At 42.2% G+C, this 23,778-nt stretch overlaps 1 protein-coding gene across 4 annotated transcripts in view; it reads right to left on the bottom strand.

Annotated features, from left to right (window-relative positions):
- PAPPA (pappalysin 1) overlaps positions 1-23,778 on the bottom strand; it is a 312,202-nt gene that overhangs the window by 143,130 nt on the left and 145,294 nt on the right. For all 4 annotated transcript variants that reach the window (XR_008847679.1, XM_056538788.1, XM_056538789.1 and 1 more), the window contains exons 8-9: positions 8,333-8,461; positions 4,377-4,468 (exon numbers count right to left, since the gene is read on the bottom strand). Coding sequence is in view for 3 of the 4 variants with exons in the window: in XM_056538788.1 (XP_056394763.1) it covers positions 4,377-4,468; positions 8,333-8,461 (221 nt within the window). In the remaining variant the exon portion in view is untranslated. The remainder of the gene's footprint in view (positions 1-4,376; positions 4,469-8,332; positions 8,462-23,778) is intronic.

Raw genomic sequence — 23,778 nt, 5'->3', positions numbered from 1 at the left:
TCTTCTGGAGTTCCTGCCGTGGATGAAGTAACCCGGGACTTCTCAGCTATCTGGAAGGGGACTCAAAAGTCGCTCTTACTGACCTCTTCTCGTATGAAGAGACATGCGGATAAAAAGAGAAGAACTCCTCCTGTCTTTGTCCCTGGTAACAAAGTGTGGCTCTCTGCCAAATACATACAGTTTAGTGACCCTAGCTACAAGTTGGGTCCTCATTACCTTACATTTAAAATAAAAAAAACAAATCAATTCTGTCTCCTACAAACTCCACCTTCCTTCTTCTCTTCGTATTCCTACGCGCGCCGGCTCTCTGAAATTTAAAGGGCCAGTGCACCATTAATTGGTGCCTGGCCCAATCAGTACCAAACACTTCCTCATTATAAAAACCCACTTGCCCTTCGTGTCCTTGCCGGATCTTGTTGCCTTGTGCCAGTGAAAGCGTTCCCGTGTGTCCTTTGCTTGTGTATCTAGACCATTGTAGTTGCCCTTGACTATGAACCATTGCTGCCTGCCCTGACCTTCTGCTACGTCTGATCTTGCCTTTTGCCTAGTCCTCTGTACCGCGCCTGACTCAGCAGTCAGTGAGGTTGAATCGCTATTGGGTGGAACGACCTGGGGGTTACCTGCCGCAGCAAGTCCATCCCGCTTTGCGGCGGGCTCTGGTGAAAACCAGTAACCCCTTAGATTCCGTTCCCCTGGTACGGCCCATGCCATCACCTCACTGACATAGAGGATCCACTACCAGTGTCATGCCTGCATACCACGCCGGACCCTGACAATTATAAGACACTTTGCTATTTACTTGCTGTTAAAATTCTCAGCCTTTATATGTTTTTTAATGTGATTGAAAAAAAGACCACTAGGTGGCTCTGCTCTGTTCCTTGCCCAAGTTAAACAATTAGTTTGTCTCCAGTTGGACTTGCAGAAGTCCAGACTCAGGAAGTGCGTGCGGGGCATGGTGAAGCACGGCTCTCGCAGGCTTCATTGACGTCGAGCCTGCCGCTGAACGCCCACTTTCTCCTGCCGGGAGCTCACTCAATGTGAGCAAGGGGAAAGGTATGATTTTTATTAAGGGCAGGAGGGGTGTTAGGAGTATTTAGGGAATATAATCTGAGTTAGTTTAGAAAATATGGTTTAATGACAGGTACTCTTTAACCTATTATTATGCATATTCACATTGCCATTCACAGTTCCCCAATAGCAAGCTATGCCTAATGTAACAGTATGGAATTTATTGCTCCTCTTGTCTTCATTCCTTAATTTTTATCAATTAAAAAGATCACCAGTACAATACCCCTCCAATACCCCTCCTCCTATTGCCCCCCCCCCCCCCGCCCCCCCCATTCATTTTGTCAACCATACTCCTTCACTTTTACCCAATTTACATTTTGGCTCTCTTGTACCAACTATTGGCAATATTTACAGCTGTCAGGCCTGTAAGACTCCCTATGACAGCTTGGCAGACCAGCCATGGAGACACATTACTTCTCAGACTAATAGGGGGAGATTTATCAAAACCTGTCCAGAAGAAAAGTTGCTGAGTTGCCCATAGTAACCAATCAGCTTGCTTCTTTAATTTTTGAAAAGCTCTATCAAAACCAAAGAAGCGATCTGATTGGTTGCTATGAGCAACTGGACAACTTTTCCTCTGCACAGGTTTTGATAAATCTCTCTCCATAGTGTTTAGAACAGCGGAAAAAAACTTCATTAAATACATCTTCCAGAAAATAAAGAAAAATAAATTAAGTTAAATAAAAGAAATACATTAGTATATGTAAAAATAACGATTTTATCAAATCGTTTTTTAAATAATGTATCTCTACTCGTTTTGTCATGGTAGTAGTACATATTTTGATCTAAGATGGTCGCTGTCACTGGTTTACATGCAATCTGTCCGAGCACACAGCAGGATCGGTTGTGTCATGACAGAGCAGGGGATAGATGTCAGCCACACTCCCTGCTCTTAGTAATTAGCTCATTACACTTCATTATATCGGGATAAATGTGGCATACTGGATGCTGTCTACATTTATCCCATTATTGCAATATATACCAAATATATCCTCAATATCCCCAACCTGGGGAGCATGTAAACTAGACTATTCATTTTATTATTTAACAATTATATTGTGCATCATGCTATTTATTTCATTTCACACCTTTAGGATAACAAGGATAACAGGTGAGTAAAGGCTTAGGAAGCTAAGGTAAAAAAATATGACCATGTGCAATCGTAGGTCAAATTCATAACTGAATATATATATATATATATATATATATATATAAACATTCAATATAATATATACTGTTTAATTTTAAATACTCTAATAAGCTTAAATGGATGTTTCTATTGTCACAAACAAACTACTTTGGTTCCTTATAACCCTTCTGAACAAAGGGATCATGCATGTGGTACATTATTACATTAAAAGAGTACTCCGATTGAAAAACAGATTTGTATATTTTTTCTATTAAAAAAATCTTAATCTGTCCAGTACTTATCAGCTGCTGTTTTCTACACAGGAAGTTGTGTAGTTCTTTTTTTCTGATCACAGTGCTCTCTGCTGACACCTCTGTCCTTGTCAGGAACTGTCCGGAGCAGTCCCTCCCTTCCAGACCCTCCTACCTCCTGCACGGACGCCATTTTACCTTCATTTGGCATGCTGCAGGCTTAGAAAGTGGAGGGACAGAGAAGCTGCTCCTGCTGTAACAGGGAAAGCGACAGCTAGGTTGCTGCTAGGTGATGTATTCAGGGTCCACTTTACTCCTAAAGCATTAGTCTAACATCTGCTTTAAGGACTGCACCCAAAAAAGCCCTTTTTAGGGCTCAAATATCAGTCCGTGTGTCTTGCAACAGCTGGAGGCATCCTGGTTGGGAGGGAACCGCTGGTTTAAAGGGGTACTCCAGTGTAAAACTTAAGTTCCTTCAAGCAACTAACTACAGTATTAAAAGGGCTATAAGTTCAGTCCGTGTGTCTTGCAACAGCTGGAGGCACCCTGGTTGGGAGGGAAACGCTGGTTAAAAGGGGTACTCCGGTGTAAAACTTAATTTGCTTCAAGCAACTAACTACAGTATTAAAAGAGCTATAAGTTCAGTCCGTGTGTCTTGCAACAGCTGGAGGTACCCTGGTTGGGAAGGGACCGCTGGTTAAAAGGGGTACTCCAGTGTAAAACTTAAGTTCCTTCAAGCAACTAACTACAGTATTAAAAGGGCTATAAGTTCAGTCCGTGTGTCTTGCAACTGCTGGAGGCAACCTGGTTGGGGACCTCTGCTTAAAAAGGGAACTCCGCTGGCAACCTTTTTTGCTCATTGTCACACTAGTGCAAATCACATTTGGTGTGACAGTTGTTCAAATAAAAAAAAAAAAAACTTTTTTGGCTGTGAAAAAAAACAGAGCTGCCTAAAGGGGGGCTCTAACTATATGCTGCCTAATATGGGGGAATCTATGTGCTGCCTAAAGGGGGGATCTAACTATGTGCTGCCTAATATGGGAGAATATATGTGCTGCCTAAAGGGGGGCTCTATGTGCTGCTTAAAGGGGGGCTCTAACTATGTGCTGCCTAACATGGGGGAATCTTTGTGCTGCCTAAAGGGGGGATCTAACTATGTGCTGCCTAAAGGGGGGATCTAACTATGTGCTGCCTAAAGGGGGCTCTATGTGCTGCCTAAAGGGAGGCTCTAACTATGTGCTGCCTAAAGGGGGGCTCTAACTATGTGCTGCCTAATATGGGGGAATCTATGTGCTGCCTAAATGGGGATCTAACTATGTGATGCCTAAAGGGGGGGGCTCTATGTGCTGCCTAAAGGGGGCTAAAGCACGTTATTCCAAAGAATTTAGGAATAATAGGTGATTTATGCCCTTTATGGATTAAAACCAGACTCTGCATCAACTATGTAATTTTCCATGGGAGTTTTGCCATGGATCCCACTCCGACTCCCTGTGGTTTTTTAAATTCGCCTGCCCATTGAAGTCAATGGCGGTTCGCCCAGTTCGCCGGTTCGCATACATTTGCGGAGGTTCGCGTTCGCCGTTCGCGAACCGAAAATGTTATATTCGCGACATCACTATTTGCTGTAAGGATTTGCTCCTACTCTGGACAGTTCCTGACAGGGACAGAGGTGTCAGCAGAGAGCACTGTGGTCAGACAGAAGAGAACTATACAACTTCCTGTGGAGCATACAGCAGCTGATAAGTGCTAAAAGGATAGAGATTTTTTAATAGAAGTAATTTGCAAATCTGTTTAATGTTCTGGAGCCAGTTGATATGGAAAAAAAAATTCCACTGGAGTACTCCTTTATATCTTTCAAAGCTTTTGTGAAAATCCTGTTTAAGTCCTGGCTATACATCACAGATAAGGACCCTATTACTCTTACTTACCCAAACAACGGAAAGATGCCTCCTCACGACAAAAGAGGGAACAGCCATCACCATTTATCTTATTCATATCATCGCATTCTTCACCTAGGATTCTGAAAGAGACAAATGATATGAAAGTAATATTGTTACACCCTGTACCTGTACCTATTAACTGAAAGGATATACTGGGTTTTGGAGCTATCAATGTCTAATATGTATGGATGTGTAAATTGTATGTACATAACTTAAAATTGAAAAAAAGTAATAATGCATAACAATGTACTGAAAATTAACTGAGGAAAAATTGCTTTTGAATTGTGGTTCAACAGAATCATTAAAAAAAATAAACAACTAAATAATGAGCCGTCCTAGACATAAAATGATGGTCCCTTAACTTAATATTTTGTTGCACAACCTTTTGGGGCTGCCACTACAATCCAGGGATTTCTATAAGTCTCTCAGAGACTTCTGAAATTGTCTCCAGGTATCTTGTCCCACTCCTCATATGATCCTGCTCCAGCTGTCTCAGGTGTGAAGGTGTTTTCTCCAGACGGCAGGTATCTTGGCCCACTCCTCATAAGGTCCTGCTCCAGCTGTCTCATGTATGAAGGGGTCTTCTCCAGACTGCAGGTATCTTGGCCCACTCCTCATAAGATCCTGCTCCAGCTGTCTCAGGTGTGAAGGTGTCTTCTCCAGACTGCAGGTATCTTGGCCCACTCCTCATAAGATCCTGCTCCAGCTGTCTCAGGTGTGAAGGTGTCTTCTCCAGACTGCAGGTATCTTGGCCCACTCCTCATATGATCCTGCTCCAGCTATCTCAGGTGTGAAGGTGTCATCTCCAGACTGCAGGTATCTTGGCCCACTCCTCATAAGATCTTGCTCCAGCTGTCTCAGGTGTGAAGGTGTCTTCTCCATTCTGCATGTTTCTTCTCCTTCTATGGATGTTCAGTAGGATTCAGATCAGGCCGATTCACAATAGTCCAATGTTTTGCTCTTAGACATTCTTTTGTGTTTTTAGCTGTGTGTTTTGCATCATTATCCCGTTGGAGGACCCGGGACCTGTGACTGAGACCAAGCTTCCTGACCCTGGGCAACACATTTCGCTCCATGAATGTCTTGATAGTCTTGAGATATTATTGTACCCTGCACAGATTCAAGACCCCCTGTGCCAGATGCCCCAGAACATAACCGAGCCTCCTCCGTGCGTAGGCCCAGTGTTCTTTTCTTTGTATGCTTCATTTTTGCATATGCGAACATAGAGCCGATGTGACAAGCCAAAAAGCTCCAGTATTGTCTCATCTGTCCAAAGGACAAGCCACAAACCTTTTGGAAGAATAATGTTGTGCCACAGCCAGTATAATCCTTTAATGGTAGTTATAATAGAAACAATAATTTAGACTTATACTATAGTTAGAACAGCCAACATGATCTAAATAAAAATCTTATGAGGGTGGTGCCATTGAAAAGAAATGGAGAGGGTAGTGTACTAGGAGCTGGATGAACATAATGTATCCTCATCTGTTCACATCAATACCAGCCATTCCATAAATACTGTTTTGCTGAGACAACATTATGTCCATTCCGCAAAGTATTATTTTACCATTTTCTTCTGCATGGTACATTAACACATTTCTATGCAGTCATCTGATTCGGCATTATTTGTTCAGTAAAGTAAATACATTTAACGCAATATTTTTCCTTGTAACATACATTTTTCATATTTCATATATTCCCCTGGGTTCGTATGTCCCAGACTTCAATGCCATTTTTTTCTGTAAATCATTACTTTATAGAAGTGCAATATAATACTTCTCTTCCTTCAGGATATACCATTTTGATGCAAAGTCTTAAAGGGGTACTCCGGCCCTAAGACATCTTATCCCCTATCCAAAGCATAGGGGATAAGATGCCTGATCGTGGGGGTCCCGCCGCTGGGGACCACTGCAATCTTTCATGCAACACCCTGCTATCATCAGCCTCTGGACCGAGCCCCCTCCCATAGGCTTGCATTGAGGGGACAGAGCATGACGTCACACGGGGGCAGAGCCATGATGTCACAATACCCCGGCCCCATGATCATGATTCATCAGACCCGGGTGCTGCATGAAAGATTGCAAGGGTCCCCAGCGGTGGAACCCTGTGATCAGGCATCTTATCCACTATCCTTTGGATAGGGGATAAGATGTCTTAGGGCTGGAGTACCCCTTTAATGGTTTCAAAAGAAGCCATCCATTCTTAAAGGGAAACTATCGGTGGATTGAAACAATCTGCCCTGCTGATATGGTCTAATAAGGCAGGGGGTGCTGATTAACAATGTGCCTTTGTTATCTCTCTCCACTGCACTATTTTTGTGTAACATTGCTTTTTTATTAAAGGGGTATTCCAGCTTTATGCATATATAGCATGTATGATAGCAGGGGTCCCGCCGCTGGGGACCCCCGCAATTTCAGTCCGGCCCGACATTCTATGCCGGGCGCTGCCTCCAAGACAGGGATGTGACGTAACGGTCACACCCCCTCCCATACACATGAATGGAGGGGTGTGGTGTGTTGTCACAAGGGAAATGTTTGGGGATTGAACTCACGGGCTGTCAGAGGGGCGGAAGATTGAAAAGCGGTGACATTACGCTGGGGCTATTGCTCCGCACCTAGTGTGATGTCACAAGGGGGCGTGGTTGTGACATCACTTCTCCATCTTGGAGGTAGCACCCGGTACAGAATGCCGGGGGCTGCATCGAGATTGCTGGGGTCTCCAGCGGCAGGACCTCTGTGATCATACATCTTATCCCCTATCCTTTGGACGGATTGGTGCACATAACAGTATTCTAACACCCCCAATAGCATATTAATAAACATTAATGTTACAAAAAATAGTGCAGTGGAGAGGGATAATAAAGGTACACTGTTAATCAGTGCCCCCTGCCCTTAAACGGAAAAGGTAGCGCTCAATAGTGTAATACAATAAGGCAAACGGAAGAGATGCAAGGGAAAGGTTTGAGCTTACCCCCGTTGGTTGTGCACACAATACAAAACAATGGAAAAGTGTAAAATCAATAGGATCTTTCTGCAGAGAAAGCTTCAATGGAAGTAAGCAGGGTGACAGACGCCAAACAGATCAGACCAGGATCAAGATACAAAGGAAAACCTTAATGGATCAGCATACTACGCGTTTCCCGACTCACAGGCCGCTTCGTGCATGCCGGTCCCTTAAAGTTTTCCTTTGTTTCTTCATCCAGGTCTGATCCGTTTGGCGCCTGTCACCCTGCTTACTTCCATTGAAGCTTTCTCTATCTTTCCCTGCCCTGTACGACCATATCAGCAGGTTACATTCTTCTATCCTGCTGTTAGTTGTCTTTAACTCAACAAATGAGTGTAGGCCATACAGCCAAAGAGATCGATCTGTACACAATGAACGGAGAACCCATCATTTTAAAGGAAATTCCATTAATCATAGTTTATATGCCCTATTAGAGGTAAGGGGCTTTCAAAACATTTACACACACACACACACACACACACACACACATATATACATAGATACAGAGGGGGTCCCATCCTGGGGACCCTTCTTAGGCTAAAAAAATCACTGCAAACAACAGCTCCCACTTGGGGTAATTTAGCTTGACTATGTATTACATTACGGGTCTGGTTACTGAAATTTTAGCTGCTAAATCCCCCACCTGCTTATTGCCAGCGGGTCCTCAATTAGAGAAGGGGTTGTCAAGATGGTTGGGGGTTCCAGTTCCCAGACCCTTGAACTAATGTAATCTTCTGATAATATTAGTTCAGAAACTCTAATACCAAGGGGAAAAACCCTTCAATCTAGTCGTGTTATTGCCTGTGACTATGGATGGATTAAGATTTTGGTCAGTTAAGCAGGTTTGGAAATGAACATCCCCGTCCAAAGAGGACCTTAATCCATCAGACAAGATAAGTGGCTACCTCTGAAACATGTCCCATCCTTTAAGGGCCTCTTACTTTTGGATTATTCCATCCCCACAGTATCCATTGCCATGATGATAAACCAGTTCTGGGGATGGCTCGCTCTCTCCGCTGGCAGTGATAGTCACAATCTGGTATTTGTAGACACGTCCAGGTTTCAGATCTCTATAAAATATGAATATGATATAATGTGACATAAAAAAAATAAAGAAATGTATATATATATATATATATATATATATATATATATATATGTATATATTGTGGTCATGCATAGTCTACTTTCAAATCACGCTTCATGTTATATTCACAACTTTTGATTAGTTGAATGTCAGACATAAAGATGCTCCATAAAGACAGTAGCCATATTACATGTCCTAAAATGTAGTTGGCACCCCATCAAACGGGTTTGGCCTTTATAGCCAGCATAAAATAAAGCAAACATCTGTGCAGCCATGCATTCTCTACAGACGTGGAATGGTTTGTCACAGGATTCCTCCATTTTAATGATCCCATTCATCATTTTTTATGAAGAAGAATCATCTAGCGGAAACAAGAGTTCAGCTGCTAAGTGGTTAGTGTCATAAGCTGACAGAATAGGAACACATGGGGTTAAGGAGCACAGCATGTTAGAACAGCCCCTGAATACTACATGTTTGAAGGAAGGGACATAACATGAATCTCCCAGGCTCCAATGCAGACTCTTCAACAGTTCCCCCAGAGGGGCCTTTGCCTATGCTACCCCATAGCTAACTGTAGAGAGTATCATGAATTAGGTCTTGCCATTCATGGCGTTGGATGCAAGCAGTGATAATTAAACTGTCCAGCAATAACTTGGGGATGACACTTTCCTGTTTTAGCATGCCAAAGGTATAAAGAAGGGTCTTTACCAAGTTTGGAGTCAAGAAACTTTATGGCTTGTTCAGAGCCTTGACCATAAGCCCATTATAGAACCTTGGGATGAATTAAGGTACAAATTATATTTAACTAATAGTCATATGCCTGAAGAGTCCCAGGAGCCAGATTCCAAAATCTAATCCAATAGAGGCTGTAAAAGCAGAATAACTACCAATCACGTATGGATCGGATGTCCAGGTTTTAATTGTTTTTAATCTTTTTTTTTTCTTTTTTTAAACCACAAAGACTGTAAAAATAATAATTTGTTGTTAATCAGAACCCATCGGCAAGGATATCTGCTGCTGACTGGTCTTATGGCTTTATTTTTAATCTGAATAACTAGGCTTTAAACATTTGTTATTTGTATCCCATTAGGTTCCTACCGCTGTCTCTACAGGATACTCACACTATCTTCATACCTTTTCTAATAGTTGTAGCCCTGTATATGGTCAAAGCCTTGGGTGTACTGACCCTGAGCATTCAGCTGTTAAAGGGGTACTCCGGTGGAAAACTTTTATTTTTTTAAATCAACTGGTGCCAGAAAGTTAAACAGATCTGTAAATTACTTCTATTAAAAAATCCTAATCCTTCCAGTACTTATTAGCTTCTGAATACTACAGAGGAAATGCTTTTCTTTTTGGAACACAGTGTTCTCTGCTGACATCACGAGCACAGTGCTCCCTGCTGACATCATGACCACAGTGCTCTCTGCTGACATCTTTGTCCATTTTAGGAACTGTCCAGAGCAGCATATGGGGATTGCTATGGGGATTTTCTTCTACTCTGGACAGTTCTTAAAATGGAGAGAGCACTGTGCTCGTGATGTCAGCAGAGAGATCTGTATTCCAAAAAGAAAAGAATTTCCTCTGTAGAATTCAGCAGCTAAGAAGTACTGGAAGGATTAAGATTTTTTAATAGAAGTAATTTAGAAATCTGGCACCAGTTGATTTAAAAAAGAAAAAAAAAAGTTTTCCACTGGAGTACTCCTTTAACAATTGGGGAAGCTGTGAAATGTAGGATCACTTGCCTACCATTGTATATCCTCAGGATAGGTAATAAATATGATTGAAGGGATTCACCGCTGGGTCACCTACTGATCACTGAGTGAACAGAGCAGCAGCCTGCATACATACCGCTGTTTTATTAATTTACTATGGGATACTTGGGTACACTGCAAAATGTTTCTTCACAGGTCCCATAGTAAATAAATGGAGCAGTGGCCCAGTATGTGCCTCCAATCACTCAGTGAACAAGGGGGTTTCACAAGTCAGGTCACTACTGGTCAGATGCATATTCAGTGGAGCACTGGGGAAGCTACAATGAAAGAGCTTGCACAAGACCAGTTAGCTTGTTTTGCCGCCACCCGCTCTCAGTGTAATCTCCATCTGTAGTGTATATACGCCCATAGGGGTACTTGGGGGGGGGGGGGGGGATGTTAGCGCCAAAAAATTATACAGATTTGTAAATTACTTCTATTTAAAAATCTTAATCCTTCCAGTACTTATCAGCTGCTGTATGCTCCAAAGGAAGTTGTGTAGTTCTTTCCAGTCTGACCACGGTTCCCTTTGCTTACACCTCTGTCCATGCCTGGAACTAACCGGAGTATAAGAGGTTCGCTATGGTGATTTGCTTTGCCCACAATATTTGTTTTTTTATGCAGGCCCGTGGAAATTTTATTTACATAGGGTTCTCCAAAAAAAGTATTTTTTTTTCTTTTTTTTTTTATAAAGCCACATTCAGAAACATTGCCGCTCTTGTCTATGGACTGAGTGTGGGATTGCAGGCAATTGTTTTTTTTTTTTTTTATCTCATTATTTTTTATTTCAAGAACATACAGCTAAATAACTCTTCACCTTGTGTTTGAGAATATTACTATTAGTAAACAAAATACTTAATATTTAGTCAATATAGTATCTAGCTAAATACAGCAATTCATAAGGGTGACGATTAAAAAACAATGTTTTTAAAATCATGGTTAAAAACCACCAGATAGAATAGTGAAATAACCCATAAACAAAAGAAGACAAAGACAAGACACAAACAAAGGGACCTAAACAGGAAGAATCCCAGGACAATTGGTCCAAGTATTAATAACCCAGTCGTCCTTAATTTACAGTAAACAATGCAGGTACATCTGGTAACCAGTTAATCATAAATAAATGTATAACACGCGTTCCCAACACGTTTCTATCCATATGAACTATCCACTGAGCATGAGGACGTCTTCAGGGGACTTACATGTCACCAGATGAAATAATATGTGAAATCAAATATAGAGTACCATATCAGGTCAAAATAATTAAAATACTTAGATCACAAACCCCTCCAAGTCTCACTGAGGGATATAAAAATATTAATAATAAACTCTTCACCTTGTGTTTGAGCATATTACTATTAGTAAACAAAAATAATAAATATTTAGTCAATATATATAGTATCTAGATAAATACAGCAATTCATAAGGGTGCAGATTAAAAGACAATGTTTTAGAATCATGGTTAAAAACCACCAGATAGAATAGTGACATAATACATAAACCAAAGAAGACAAAGACAAGACACAAACAAAGGGACCTAAACAGGAAGACTCCCAGGACAATTGGTCCAAGTATTAATAACCCAGTCTTCCCTAATTTACAGTAAACAACACAGGTACATCTGGTAACCAGGTAATGCTATGTTTTAATGGTAATGGAATTTTGTAAGTCTTTTAGCATGAAAGATAAACAAAAAAAAAATAAGGGGGTACTCTGCTGTAAACATTTAATCCCCTATCCAAAGAATAGGGGATAAGATATTAGATCGCTGGGTCCCGTCGCTGGGGGCCCCCGCAATCTCCACTGTGGCACCCTTGTCATTTAGTCCACAGAGCAAACTCCGTACCGTGCCCAATGACTGGCGATGACGGCCGCAATCTCCCCTGTGACCCCCTTGTCATTCAGTTCACGGAGCAAACTCCCTACCGTCCCCCTCCATTCACATCTAAGAGAGGAGGCGTGACAACTATTATACTAGCCATCACGCCCCCTCCCATAGACATGAATGGAAGGGGCGTGGCATGGCGTCACAAACGCAGAAGCTGCTTTGGATAGGGGATAAGATTTTATAGAGTACCTCTTTAAATGTATACCAGCGGGTTTCTATCCACATGAAACATGAGGACGTCTTCAGGGGAACCACATGTTAACAGATGAAATAATATGTGAAGTCAAATATACAGTACCATATCAGGTCAAAATAATAAAAAATACTTTGACCACAAACCCCTCCAGGTCTCACTGAGGGATATAAAAATATTAATAATAAATTGCCCAGGAGCTGCAAGAGACCAATAATAGCAGGGGATTACATCCCTCCAGGATCTGGTCAAGCCACCAGATAGTAAGCCCCGCTTGTGTCTCGTCGTGTTTATCACAATATAGTATCTACTATAATTCATAAATACTCTATATGGTTATGATCGGTCTCTACCCTGCTAAAGTTGAATGTGTTTATTACCGTCATATCTATCTGATGGATAAAAGTCTTATAGTACATCATGACATCCAGGTTTCCTTTGTACTCTGAAGTGATAATAGCGGCTGCTTTCAATTTTGCAGGATATTTTACTCCTCAAGATCTACCCGCTTCTCTTTCCTCCTTTTCTTTCCCTCTCTTACTCTCAGGCACCCTTGGGATTTTTCATTTTACGTTTACCAGAATCTCTTATTACAGCTCTGCTGAGGTCAGTTTAGGACACGGTCCAACATTTTCTCCCCTCCCCTTTAAGCTCTGCCTTTCCGTCAGAATGGTTTTCATTATTCTTATTCTTATAATTTTTTTTTATGTCTCTTGTTTTCATAACAAGAGCGAATGACAATTGGTCAAGGGGACGTTCTTAGGGTGATGTTTACAGAACAGGTGTTGGATTGAACGCTCAGCGATCTGCTCCGTGTTCTTAGAAGAAAATCCTAAAAGAAAGCCTGAGAAATATTCTCCAAAATATATGCTGGTGTTAAAAGGTGTATGGGAGCGCTGTCTATCTTCAGCTACAAAAGAAAAAAAAGGAAAATCATTCAGAATGTAAAATTAGAACCCCAGGAACGTAAAAATTCTGAAAACATTTAAAGGGGGTTTCCATTTTATGTAAACAATGCTACTACACTTTTTGCTATTTTTCAACATATTAAAAAAAAATAAAACAATAAAAATAAAAAACCCAGTATAGACAGAACACTTTTTTTTTTAATACAGCAAATGTATTCAGTCTAAACAATCATCTTAGACAGTGTTTTTCAAACAGCGTGTCTCCAGCTGTTGCAAAACTACAACTCCCAGCATGCCCGGACAGCCTTCGGCTGTCCAGGCATGCTGGGAGTTGTAGTTTTGCAACAGCTAGAGACATACCGTATTTTTGTAAAACACTGATTTAAAGAAGTAATCCAGTGCAGGAACACTTATCCCCTATTCAAAGGATAGGGGACAAGTGTCTCATTGCGAGGGGTCCGACCACTTAGACTCTGTCACGATATCCTGCACGGCACCCCGTAGCCAAATGTGACCTGTTACCCATAGCCAAATGTGGCCTGAGGTCCTGAGCTCAGCGCTCTTAGCTCTTCTTAGTGCTGATCGCTGTTAGGGATAAGGGTTGGGATAAGGGATAGGGGTTAGGATTAAAGGTTAAGGGTTAGGATAAGGGTTAGCGGTTAGGTTTAGGGGTTAGGATTAGGGATAGGGGTTAGTTTTGCAACAGCTAGAGACATACTGTTTGTAAAACACTGATTTAAAGAAGTAATCCAGTGCAGGAACACTTATCCCCTATTCAAAGTATAGGGGACAAGTTGTCTGATTGCGAAAGGTCCGACCACTTAGACTCCTGCACGGCACTCCGTAGCCAAATGTGACCTGTGACCCGTAGCCAAATGTGACCTGAGGTCCTGAGTAGTGTTGCTCGCGAATATTCGCAATACGAATTTTATTCGCGAATATTGCATATTCGCGAATATTCGCGAATAAAGCACTATATATTCGTACTGACGAATATTCGTTTTTTTATTTTTTTTTTATAAATTTTTTTTTTCACAGTACACATAACAGTGATCATCCCTCTCTGCTTCCAGCTTGTGTAGTGTAAAGAAGGCTCTAATACTACTGTGAGACTGGCGTGTGAATTTTCGCATATGCGAATATTTACATAAGCAAATGGTCGCACATGCAAATTTTTGTGTATACAAAATTTTCGCATATGCGAACTGTTGTATTTGCAAATTTCCGCATATGTTAATTTTCGCTCATGCGAATATTTGCATATGCGAAAATAAAACGCGAATATTCGCGAATATATGACGAATATTCGTCCATATATTCGCGAATATTCGCGAATTCGAATATGGCCTATGCCGCTCAACACTGGTCCTGAGCTCAGCGCTCTCAGCTCTTCTTAGTGCTGATCGCTGTTAGGGGTTTAGGATTAGGGGTTAGGATTGGTGTAAGAATTAGGGGTTAGGATTATGGGATAGGATTAGGGTTAGGATTAAAGGTTAGGATTAAGGGTTAGTATACGGGATAAGGGTTAGGTTTAGGGGTTAGGATTAAGGATAGGGGTTAGGATTAGAGGTTAGGATAAGGGTTAGCGGTTAGGTTTAGGGGTTAGGATTAGGGATAGGGGTTAGGATTATGGATAGGGGTTAGGATTAGAGGTTGGGATTAGGAATAGGGGTTAGGATTAGGGTTAGGGAGACAGCTGTAAAGCAATAAGGTGTGTCCCTGTGCAAAGGGTCACATTCCGCTACAGGGACAGTCCCAGGAACAGTCATTACACCGGCAGTCCCAGGAACAGTGTGCGTTGACTATGGGAGAGCTGGAGATACAGCGTTTGGGTATCTCCGGCTCTCCCATAGAGATACATAGAGGGGGCATGTTGGCCGCCGCTTCCTGCAGGGGTCAAAATGCCCCATTCCTGGGGACTAACGGGGTGCCATGCAGAAGATCGCAGGGGGTCCCAGCAGCCAGACCCCCCACAATCAGACATCTTATCCCCTATCCTTTGTATAGGGGATAAGATGTCTGGGGCGGAGTACCCCTTTAAGAGCTGAATACATGGACAGCTCAACTCTCTACTCCTGACAGGAGAAATATGCCAGCCTAGAGTTTAGGTCTGCCCAGACTTGGTATAACTGTAACAAACATCTCAGCTGTGAAAGGTACCTCGTCCTTACTGAGTTGTAACCTCTGTGTGTAAACATTTTAGAAGGTGATTGATAACATACACCTTTTAGCACTGGCATTTTTGGAATATTTCTTACAAATTCACAGGATGGTAGCAGATAAAAGCTTTTAAACATTTATATTCTGCCTCTGTTCTGTAAGCAATATTTATATCACCTGAATGACACCCCATTTACAGAAATAGTCAAGAAAAAACAAATGAGTAAAGAGTTACATTAATTGTTCTAGTGTGTATGAGGCTATGTTCACATGGGGTCATGTTAAAGAGGTACTCCGCGGCAAACATTTTATCCCCTATCCAAAGGATAGGGAATAAGATGTTAGATTGCGGGGGTCCCCTGTGATCTCAGGGCCTGCAGCAGCGGCACCCAGAACACGGAAGCTTGCATGGAGGGGGCATGACGGACAGTACAATGGAGGGGGCGTGACGGCCAGTACAATGGAGGGGGCGTGGTGACCAGAGTTCGCTCCGTGCACCAAATGACAGGGGTGCCGCAGTGGAGATTGCGGGGTCCCCAGCGCCTTTGGCTGTTCGGGCATGCTGAGAGTTGTAGTTTAGCAACATCTGGAGGCCCGCTGGTTGAGAAACACTGACTTTTAGTATATGCCTTTACCTGCTCTAGCCGGCCCCCACCATGGGAGCCGACCCGAGCAGATAATCACATGTTTTCCTGGGGGCCGCATCGCTATATCACAAAAAAGCAAAAATTGCGATTCGATTGCTTTTGCGATATATCGTGCAGCCCAGCTGGCAACTCTGCAATTCTACCCCGAGTGACTCGGGGAAAATTAACCCCGAGTCACGCTTGGGATAACCCTCAGGAGGTCAATTGAGTCTTAGGGGGAGATTCATTGCAACCTGTGTAAAGAAAAAGTTGAACAGTTTCCCATAGCAACCAATCAGATCTCTTCTTTCATTTTTGAAAAGGCCTTTGAAAGTGATCTGATTGGTTGCTATGGGCAACTGGTCAATGTTTAATCTGCACAGGTCTTGATGAATTTCCCCCTTATTAATTGGGGGGCAAATCTATTCTCTCCTATTTTGCTTTTTACATCTATTATATCATTTAATTTTTGTGACTGATTCAGCATGAATATACACTACAGTGGGGGAAAAAAGTATTTAGTCAGCCACCAATTGTGGAAGTTCTCCCACTGAAAAAGTTGAGAGAGGCCTGTAATTTTCATCCTAGGTACAGTGGGGATCAAAAGTTTGGGCACCCCGGGTAAAAATTTGTATTAATGTGCATAAAGTAGCCAAGGAAAGATGGAAAAATCTCCAAAAGGCATCAAATTACAGATTAGACATTTTTTTTTTAAGTATAAGTTTTATTAAAATTTTCACAGTAATACAGGAAGATTTCAACAGTGTAGACGTAGTCGGGTATAACATAGATAATACTCAATACAGTAATAATACTCAGCAGTAGTACCAGAACCCGAGGCCCACCCAAAACAACAAAGCCAAGTCTCTGCCTCCCACTAGTTCCTATGGGGAATCCCGGGATGATAGCATGAATAGGCAATAATCAAGAACCAGTGAGAGTGATATGGAATAATGGGGGAGCTTCTCCAATGGGAAGGGGGAGAAAGTAGGTAGTGTGGAAAAGAAGGGGAAAGGAAGGAAGACTGGTTTGGGGGTGGGGAAGAGCAGAAGAACCCCAGAAGAGAGAGCGGGAAGAGATCTAGACAGAACCACTCACCTGACGAAACCCCTCTGGCAGCCAGTCCAACGCGACCAGGGCAGGAGTACGTGAGGGCAGGGTAGGTGGGTTGAAATGTATGAGGGTCACCAGACTGTATGACTTGTGCAGGATCTGCGGGGTAGGCAGGTGTTAAGATGTCGAATAGAGAGAACGGAATTCGTCTGAGGAGGAGAACTCCTTCCATGGATGCCAAATGGATACATGCTTGACCGTTTTCTCATAGGAGTCTGCCATGAGCTCCTCGATCTTATGCAGGTGGGTAATCTCCCGAAGCCAAGACGAGAGGGTTGGTGGTACGAGGGATTTCCAGAGTCTAGGGATGACCGTACGGGCCGCTAGTAGGAGGAATCTCAGCAGAGATTTGGACCAACGAGAGACAGGGCCAGGCAGTATATTGAGAAGGAGCGGTTTTGGGTGGCGAGTAAGGGATGTGGATGTCAGACGGTGTATAATGTCTAGCACCTGTGTCCAGAAGGTATCAAGTACGGGACAGGAAACCCATACATGAGACATCGTTCCACACCTCCACACCTCCAGCACACATCAGGAAGGGAGGGATACATCTGGGAGAGGAAGGCCAGGACTCTGTACCACCGAGACAGAATTTTATAATTGGTTTCACGTGCTTTGCAAGAAATGGAAGTCCTGTGGCACAAAGTCACAGCCATCTCCCACTCCCCATCTGTGAGCTCTTGACCCAGCTTTCGCTCCCAGACAGTCTGAAAGGGCAGGGGGGAGTCACGGTGAAGGTCCATGAAAAGGTCATACAGGGCATTCACCGGACGATACACCGGTGCTTGTTGCACACATAGAGATTCTAGGGAAGTGAGCTGGCTGTGTGGCTGAAGGGTGTGTTTGTTGGCCCTATAAAAGTATGTAAGTTGCATGTATTGGAGACAATGGGTTGCGGTAGGCAGGTTGTCCCCACTAATCTCCGCTAAAGTTTTCAGGGATGTCCCAGACAGCAGCAAGTATATGCAGGTGGAAAGGTTTTGAGGCCAAACACCGGTGTGAGGGGACCAACAGGACGTAGAAAGTGAGAGCGTTTAAGGTATGAGTTATAAGATCTGATAATGGAAGACAAAATAGGGGGAAGGGTCATTAGGGTGGAGCCCGAGACTTCCTGCATGGGTAGCCACAGAATGGGTTTGGTGTCTATACCCACAATTGATCTCTCTAAGTATACCCATTGTTTATTTAAACGATGATGGAAACTGTCAAGAACTCTAGTGAGCACTGTTGCCAGGTGGTAAGAAAGAAGGTCCGGCATTGCCAAACCTCCATCACTTTTCCTTCGAAATAGGACCTGTCTCGCAACTCGTGGGTGTTTGTGGGACCAGACAAAGCCAGACATACTCAGTGATACGCAGTGATACTCCCAAAAAAAAGGGCGAGGCAAGTGGGTCGGGATGGTGGAAAAAAGATATAACAGTCTCAACAGTCTGTAACAGTAATATATTCATTTTAAGTATATTAATTCGGCCCAGCCAGGAAAAGTCCCTGCGCTCCCATCTGGCCAGATCTGATTTGATCGTTTGAAGTAGGGGAGGGTAGTTAACCAAATATGTGTCGGCTAGCCTTGCAGGAACTTGTATTCCCAAATAGGAGAGGGACGTGGTCTGCCATCGGAATGGGAAATAACTGCGCAATTGTCGGACAATTGTAGGAGGTGACATTCAAAGCTTCACATTTGGTCGGGTTCAACCTATAGTTACTATGTGCTGCAAACCGCTTGAGTGATGTGAGCAAGGAAGGGAGAGAGGTCAGGGGGGACGAGAGGTATAGGAGAAGGTCATCCGCGTATGCGGCGCATTTGTAATTGGACGGCGGAATCTCTAGGCTTTTGATGTCCGGGTTGCAACGAATGTCTATAAGAAGGTGCTCCATATATAGCACATAGAGCAACGGCGAAAGGGGACAGCCCTGCCGCGTCCCATTACAAATGGGGAAGGGATCTGACAATCGTCCATTGAGGCGGATCTGTGCTTGTGGATGAGTGTAGAGAGCCATAATGCGATCAATCATCGTGGAGCCCAGGCCAATTTGAGTAAGGGTCGCTCTCAAGAATCCCCAGTCCCAATGGCACCTAAAAAGTAATAGTACCAGTAGCAATGCATCTGTCAATAATGTAAATGTCACCTATGTGAAAAAGTAAAACTCCTTTATAGAAACAATAATTGTAACCTTTCTTTTTATTTAATATCAGTCTGTAACACTTTTCTTCTTTCCATTTTATATTGTCTTTACAAATTCTAATGTGAAATCTAGAGTTCTAAAAGATACATCGTTTGACTCTTCTTAAAATATTGACTTCTGAATTATAATTTTAAACTGAGGCAGTTTTTTTGGGCTTCCTTTACATATATGTGTTGTCAGTTTTTTCTCTCCAGAGCTGCAAAAAAGGCACCGGAGGGAAAATGAAGTAAGAACTGATCCCATTTATTTAATGGGACAGTTCACAATCATCCGGCGTCTCAGTTTGGACACCGGATGATTGTACTTGCCGGACCGGCATAGACAGGGGAACGCATCTTGCTGGCGATCACAAACAATAGATGTTGAATGATGCTAACTGATGCACTTAAGTTTGTGGCATCAGTTGTAGCGAGTTTCACCAAGTTTTGCCGGAGCCAGACACCAGATGTATGTAACTCTAGCCTTAGTTCCATATAAATACTATATTTTTGCCAGTCTTTATCTTTTTTTTTTTTTTTTTTACACCATAAACTATCACCTTAGCTGTAGTTAGCTTTGTTGTTCCGCTAGGATAATTTGGATTTATGAGAGAGCATTGGAGTGGGCACACTGAGAAGTATTTTCCACTTGGAGGTAGTGGTTCTCACTTTGGATGAATCCCAATAAAATAAAAAGTTCTGCAGTTCTGCCTTAGAGAAAACTTTGTGTTGTATCATGTGAGATCTTTGATCAAAGGATAGGGTATGTATCTAAATATTGTGATGTTTTATGTGTATATTATGTGTGAGATGTATATTTTTTTGCACTAAATGAATCTGTTGACATCTGTGGTGGCCTGTGAGTTGATAGCCCTTCAGTATTTAGCTTGGAGAGTTATACTGTTGGTCAGAGATATGGATATAGTGCTTAGAAGATTTAAGGAGGCCCTGTTATTTTGGGGGGTCCGATATCTCTATGACAAGTTTGATTAAAACTGAAGCATCACTTCAAAAATATTGGAAAACAAAAAAGGCAAAAAAAAAAAAAAAGCTCTTAACAGTCCAAGACATGCAAATATCAACCAATCAATCATATACAGACTGTCTGGCAGGATCTTATGATCTCCAACAAAGATCTTCAGAATATGGCAGCTGAAACAGATCTTGTTCCAAAAACAATGAGAATCCATCAATTATTGATTATTATGTTTTAAGGCTTCTCAAGCCAGTAAAGGCGGCCAGAAAACAACAAAAAGCAAAGACCACCAAGACAAATAAATTGGTAAAAATGTGGAATTGTGAAATGCAAACCTACTGTCGACTCACAAGCCATCACTTCAATTGCATCAAGGTGGCAAACAAGTCTACTAAGGACTAACCATAAGAAACAAAGATTCTTGTCTAAAGCTGGTTTCACTTATCCATTACACTCTCAGCACTTTAGCATCGATATCACAGTCATACCGCCAGGACCTCCCACAATTCTACTGAACTGAACACAGATCACCATAGAACTCTACAGGGATACCAGCTTGGTTTAGTGGAACTGTCAACATATCTACATTGATTAAAAAGAAGAACAATTGTAGACACTTTTTTACCAGTGTTATTTATCATTTGGTTAACTTAAAGGGGTACTCCGCTACTCAGCGTTTGGGACAAACTGTTCCGAACACTGGAGCCGGTGTCGGGAGCTTGTGACATCATAGCCCCGCCCCCTCATGACGTCACATCCCACCCCCTCAATGCTATGATGTCACGAGCTCCCGGCGCCGGCTATAGTGTTTGGAATAGTTTGTTCCAAATGCTGACCAGCGGAGTACCCCTTTAATTAAGAAATTTCCACTTCACATAGTATTATATGATACAAGAACAATAAATAATAGATTTTAGCTTAGTTGTAAGGTATTTTTGGTACTTATGTAAAAATTTCACCTTGCACGTATGGGGATAGTGGGTGAAAACTATAGAAGGCACTGGCAGGCACTAATGGGGGCACTGACTTGCAGTTAAAGGGGTATTTCAATTTATTAAAATGTATTCTTTGGATAGGGGATAAGTGTCTGTTCGTGGGGATCCGACCGTTGGTACCCCTCGCAACCTCTTGCATGCAGTCTGTCTCATCTCTTTATGCATGGTCTTTCACTTCTCCCTAGCATGCTCTAGTCCCCACCTTTAGAGATGCGCTCTTGCTCTTAAGAAACGACAACCAACCAAGCCATTCACTGGCCAAGACAGGATCCCATTTTGGCCGGGTGACTAGCTGAGTGAGCCATCACTTCTGTTTAACCAGTGCGTCTCCGAGGGTTACAGACCCTGCATAAAAAGATGAGAACCAGACTTCTAACATTAGATTGTGCGGGTGCTACAGCAGTTAGATCCCCTGTGATCAGACACGTATCCCTATTCTTTGGAGAACCCCTTTAATGGGTGCAGTAAACATCACGAACAAGCTCAAAGTGAGATCATTTTTATGCATTGTATATGTTGATCAGCCATAAACCAATATTGTGCAGTTACACTTGTGCTGCCAAGACAGCACTAACATTTTGCAGCATGAACTCCATAAGACCTCTGAAAGTGCCCTGTGGTACCTGACAACAAGATGTCAGCAGCTGCTGCTTTAAGTCCTGTAAATTGTGTGGTGCTTCTTCCATGGATCAGACTAGTTTCTCCAGCACATCCTAAAGATGATCAACCAGATTGAGATCTGGGGAATTCAGAAGCCAAATCAACACCTTAAAACTCTGTCACCAGTGGCATAGCAAAAGGAATCTTGGAGATTGCAGTTATAACGGGGCCAATAAGGTGGCAGGCCCCAAGAGCCATCTCCTACTACACTAAGGCAAGCACTCTTCTGCATGTACACTAATGCCACATTGCATAATCTGGTTTTGGCATGCAATTTAGCTATTTAGGATAGATAGGAGTTTGAATAGAGCAGCGGTCAAGCACATGGCTTGCTGCTCCATGCCTAGTCTATGGGGCAGAAGTAAGGAGCCAAGCGCTCTACTTGGCTGTCTCCATCAGGCATTGAATGATATGACAATGCGGACACTTAACCTCCTCTTCAAACAAACTCATCCTCACTGTGGATGTGCAGTGAGAAGAAACGGGGGTCTCTGTTGCTTTGTTTTAGTGGGGATTCCAGAGATGAGTCAAACAAATGTATTATCTGTGGTTGTGGATAGGGATTAAATGTCATTTTGGGTCAACTCCTTTAACACAAAATGCTGGACCCCAATATGTGCTTTTCTAAGTATTGCAAGGGGGTTATAAGACATGTGACCTTTTGATGAAGAGCAAGAGCCCCCAAACTATTGTTACACAGTGAGAAGGAATAGGGGGTCACTGTTTTCTATTTTATTGCATACTGTGCATACAGTACATCTAGCCTAGTGTATATATTATGTAATATTGTAGATTTATGCTTACTGTATATACTCCTTTTAATTTAAAAAAATCGGACAAATCTGAAGAAATGGGTGTTGTATACACTGTGCCAAACAACAAGAACCCCCGTGAAAGTGTCCATAAATATATCTGCACTTAGATTTACTGACTGGAAGAACTGCTGCATTGTAACTTAACTCCTGGAATGTTACCGGGCTCTGCACTCTCAGCAGAATCATTACTGAATATTTTCTACTTCTATTCTAATGACAATGGGCACGTATCCAGATGTAGTGGTGACATCATGCGGTATTTTCACTGCTCAGCAGCCCAATCCTAGAGTTATTTGACATATTCATGGGAGAGGTTTGTGTTGGCCATCCATCATGCATTCCTGCATCTAATAAAATCTATAGGATGCTGCAATTTGGCAGATTATACTGAACACTATTATTGTACTGTAAACCACTTCTGCAATGATATTCCTCAAGTACTCTACGTGAAAAAGTGCAGAAGCAAAGCAGTGACTACAGCAGTTGTACTTAGTCGAGCCTAATAAACCGATATAGAAAGAACTAAAAAATGTTAATTTCACATTGATATTTCCTATTTAATAGGCATTATTTTAACAATCTTATAACCAACAGGTTCAGCAATTCTGTACTGTATATTGTCTACTAATCTACTAACCTAAAAGTTTGGCACCTCCAAGATGTATGAAGCCGTAATACACTACCTATACAGTTGTACCTCCCATACTGTACCTCTTTAATATTTCAATTTCATATGAGGTCAAGCAGAAATATATTCTGCTGAATTCCATACAGAGCTGAAAAAAACATTATTGCACATGTTCCATAGGATGTTGTATGTATAGAGACTTTCTCCTCTAGAGGCATTTTTTAGGAAATCCTAGAAGGACAGAGAAGAGAGCAGGTACAAGGCAGACCATGTCTAAAAGAACAGCAGTATGGAAATAGACCTCACACAACAAGCTGTAGAGGCTGTAGAAGAGAAGCTAAGCAAATTTAGAGAAAATTATTATTATTTTTTTTTTTCTATCATATGCAATAAGTGTGCATATGCTTTAAATGGGTACTCTGGTG

This window comes from Hyla sarda, chromosome 9 (genome assembly GCF_029499605.1).
Source record: "Hyla sarda isolate aHylSar1 chromosome 9, aHylSar1.hap1, whole genome shotgun sequence".
Lineage (NCBI taxonomy): Eukaryota > Metazoa > Chordata > Amphibia > Anura > Hylidae > Hyla > Hyla sarda.
This window is presented reverse-complemented; position numbering and strand designations above follow the sequence as displayed.